General features: G+C 45.3%; 1 protein-coding gene across 1 annotated transcript in view; it reads left to right on the forward strand.

Moving 5' to 3' along the window:
• Positions 1 to 206: 206 nt before the first annotated feature.
• LOC125297821 (VPS10 domain-containing receptor SorCS1) overlaps positions 207 to 4,316 on the forward strand; it is a 163,064-nt gene continuing 158,954 nt past the window's right edge. Inside the window, 1 exon segment of the mRNA XM_048248319.1 lies at positions 207 to 1,198. Within this exon segment, the coding sequence (XP_048104276.1) occupies positions 404 to 1,198 (795 nt within the window). The 5' untranslated portion in view covers positions 207 to 403.

Genomic DNA, 4,316 nt, shown 5'->3' on the forward strand with positions numbered 1-4,316 from the left:
AAAAATAAATCCATCTATGTCTTTTTCCTCTGATATAGCCTAATATGCTATACGATATTAATGAAATGTCTTTGCATTCGGACAAATATGGGTGTGTGGTCTTCGTGATGTAAAGATGAATGCAGCGCGAGGGGCAAAAACGCAAAGGAGCAAGAATTCTCCCCTATCTTCTGTTCAGTCGAGCTCCTCCCCCGCGTGGAGCTTCATTTGATCAAATCCTTCAACTTAGACCGCTTCGCTGAATAGCACTTTTTTGGATACAGAAACAACTGTGTGTTGGCTATAGCCACAACTTGCGAGGAGTTCCGTTGCCGCACATCAATACCCGAACGTTAAAAGGGAAGAGCGAGGCGAGGGGAAAAGGACTGACGGTACCCAGAGCATCTTTCCGGGGCTATCAGAGATGGAGAGGGGAATAAGATTCAGCCCAAATTGGCGCCGCGCTGCTTGTTTCCTGCCTTTGATTCTGTGCTTTTTCGTTCCGTTGGCCAAAACGGAGATAACTTGCAGATCATGCCAGCCCCTGGACAAGACGAATTCGCGGGAATTACTGCTGAAACTGGACACACTAGAATTCGCAACAGGGTCCGGAGGGGAAGTTGTCGAATATGGAGACGGGGCAGCAGGTTTTAATTCCGAGAGTGGTGAAACTCGCCGGTCTGATTGCGCAGCTAAGTCATCTAAATGCGGCGCGGGTCAAGGGAAATTCTCTCATTCCAAGCGAAAGCGGAATATTGACAGGCACTATTTGCAGAAGAAATCCGTCCACGGAAGCGGGGCTAATGAAGGGGGAGAATCTGACAAAAGCCAGAATAAAGTTGCACAGCCCCAGTTTAACGGTCGCAAGGTAGCAGCTTTCGGGAGAGCACACACTAACGCAACTCCCACTGCCCCCGATAAATTATACACGCGCAGATTTCGTAGGAGCAGCCGGGGACAGGAGATCAGAAATATTCGTGAAAAGTCACCTGCTTCATTTTTTTACACGGAGCCGCACGCGGACAACGTCCAGCGTGAGGGCACTGTCGTGCAGGCTGTGCGTCGGTTCCGCCGCTCCGACTCGCGATGGAGAGGGGACGAACGGAGAATGGCCAATTCAAGGCAGGACGAGCTGAAACTTACCAGCTCAACCTTTGCATTGACCGGAGACTCTGCCCATAACCAAGCCATGGTACACTGGTCAGGGCAGAACAGCAGTGTAAGTCACACAGATACTTTGTTAACACATACACCCACTGAAACGCGTTACAGGCAAACACTGACATTATTGTGTTGCGATTTGACTTGCTATCTGTTGTGCTGTGTGTATGAGCGGTCTGCTTTGAGCGAAGGGTGAATGAGCCTGCGTAGTGGCTGTGTTCTCACGTAGCTTCATTATCTGCGCTTACTTCGTATGCTGGTGCTGGCCATGCACATAATAACAGTACTATCGGTGCAACATGGCATCAGTTCCATATAAACATATCAGTAACGTTTCATAACTCTTCATTGACGTATATGTATGTGCCGGACTAAGAAATGCACATTTAGGCTACATTTTGCTGAGCAACAGTTAATTTTGTTGTAGGACTGTCACGTTTTGGTTTTGATGTGCATCCAAACGTTTTGCATGTTAACCACTCCGATTAGGTAATCATGTCAGAAAATGCCCTAACAGGAAAATGTCCAGCCCTTCAAAACACTTGTCTTAAACACAACACTGTTATCACCAAGTTCCTAAAATATCTTGTACAAACCAGAAATTCCATCACTCAAAAAGTACACCTTTAAGCAGCTTCAATCTCAAATTCCCCTGTTTGAATTGATACAGGCTAAAGCAGAGATGTTCACACAGAGCTCCAAAACTCCTGACCAACACTGCACTGTAAGTCAATGGGGGTTGGGCTGCCCAGCTTCCATGGGTGAGCCGGCCTCACTGAGTCCACACGTGTGTGTCCTACAAAATCACCTATAAACACGTTTAATTACATCTAATAACTCTGGAGGATGTGGGGGTGGGGGGTGGGGGGTCACGTTGTGTTTGCTTGTACGCGTTGGCATTGTGCTTCGGCCATCTGTTCTGTGACTAGTTTGTTGTACGGTGGGAAGTTGTAGGTACGGTGGGTTTGTTGTAAGTGTGTTTACACAACATTATTGTCTCCCCGCCTCTCAACTTGCACAGGTGCGCTTGGTACAGGGCTCTCTTGCCATATTGGAAGGAGCATGTGGATAATGGCTTTGTTGTTTGTGTTACTGCTGTTCTCCGCTGCTTTGTTGTTTAGAGGAATGTGCTGTCGGTTATCTCTCCCTCCCTTTCTCTCTCTCTTTCTCTCTCTCGGTCACCTTCCAAAGAGTGACCATAGAACACTGAGGAAGACAAGAATCTTCCAGACACTCTTTACAGCATCCCCCGTTGTGTTCTGTTTGGTCTGTCTGTCTAGCGAGGTGACTGTTTTGAACATCGCCTTTTCACCTGCCGGGGCCTCTGGCAGAATGAGGTCCCGCGGCCTCCACTGCCTCTCTGATCATCTGGTAGCCTCCTGCACCTCCTCCCTCTTTTATTTCATTATTACTGTAGGTAGCCAGTTCCTTAACACATGCACACACACACACACACACACACACACACACACACACACACACACACACACACACACACACACACACACACACACAACAGAAAGTGCCTTTAGAAGAAAAGAAATCTATCTGTCAGTTGCTATTGAGTTCGAGTAGCTACAGTAACTGGGTTTTGGAAAGTGGGTTATGAAAGCTGTGAGGTGAACAGGAAAGACTAAGACAACCCGGGGGTTGAACTGGAGGTGCATCAAACACACACAGAAACAGAAAATGTGTTCCTCGTCTTTCATTTCATTACTAAACTAGTTACACAGTACCTCGAATAACAAACAAACAAACAAACTAACACAACAGTGCCCCTGAACATGGAGTTGAACAATAGTCATGTGAAAAAAGTGTTGAAGGCAGAGAATGTAGATGAAAAAAAATATGGCCTTTATGCTTTGCAGTAGTTACTCACCCAGCACCAGTAAACCATAAAGAACTGCTCTGTTCACCTTGCACTTCATTAATGCATTTTGTTACAGAGTTTTGGTTTGTAGGTTTATGCTCTCTTTGTTTTGTTTGAAATCTTATTATTTTAATTGTTGATATATGACATTGTTATTGTTATGTTATTGTTGTTGTTATTATTATTATGATGACTATTAATGCTTAATGTAGGTGTTTCAACTTAATTTGAAACTGTTATTTTTAGCTAATGTAGAGTTCATACTCTCTAAATTGGTTTGGACAAAAAAACAACAACAAAACAACAACACAAAAGTATCCTAAGAACACACACATCGGAGGTGAGAAACAGCCGTACGGAAGAAAACACTAGGGGTCAGAGCGTGGAGTAGAAACGGTGCGCTGTTTTGTTTTGCTCTGGGCTCACTCCCAGGTAAATGTGATCCAGTCCTGCCTACCCCTGTGTCTGCGGTCCCCGTGGCCATTATCAGGAGCTTAATTGAATCTCTCTGCGTTATGCCTCCACTTCAATGGGATCCACAGGCTGATGGCTCGGAATACATTTGCGTTGGGTCTCCGAGTCATGACAAAAGGACAGAAACTTTGTTCTCCACCGGTGAATGGTTCATCTCCAAAAAAAAGAAAATGACAGTGAGAGAGAGAGAGAGAAAGAAATATATAATATTCACTCTATGAAATTTGGAGGGGCATTCAGTATGCAAAATACATGGCTGTATGATTTTTTGTCTCTCCGAGTTGAGATGATAAATGGTTTTTTGCTTGTGCAAATATCTGTTTGCATTCATACGGGGTTTAGATGACTCTCTCTCTCTCTCTCTCTCTCTCTCTCTTCCTCTGTGTGTGCGTGTGGGAGGTAGGCGGGGGGTATGTGCATTGCAGCTCCATCTGTGGCACATAAGGTACACTTGCATCTGTTGCTTTCCCTCCTGGTAAGACCGTTAAAAAAATAGGGAAAAAACAGGAGATCCGACGAGGCCAGCTGAAACCCAGTTTTCAACAGAATCCACCCTCAGTCCCTAATGTTTCCCTAAAGCCTATCTATGCATGCAGCACAGCCAGCCATTAGCTTGATCTCACGTCCCATGCTGATGATGTCAGACTGTTTCTCTGATGTTCTTGTTCAGACAGTCTAACTAGTACGTGTGCCCTCGCAGACTCCATTTGCAAATTGAGTTGTTGATGTTATATCAGTGCCAGAGAGGGTTGTTGTTGTTGTTGTTTACATAGCCCTAAGAATGAGCATGTGGCACCAATGGTAGCACAGGGGGGAAAAAAAATAAGAACCC

This window comes from Alosa alosa, chromosome 7 (assembly GCF_017589495.1).
Source record: "Alosa alosa isolate M-15738 ecotype Scorff River chromosome 7, AALO_Geno_1.1, whole genome shotgun sequence".
Taxonomy (NCBI): Eukaryota; Metazoa; Chordata; class Actinopteri; order Clupeiformes; family Clupeidae; genus Alosa; species Alosa alosa.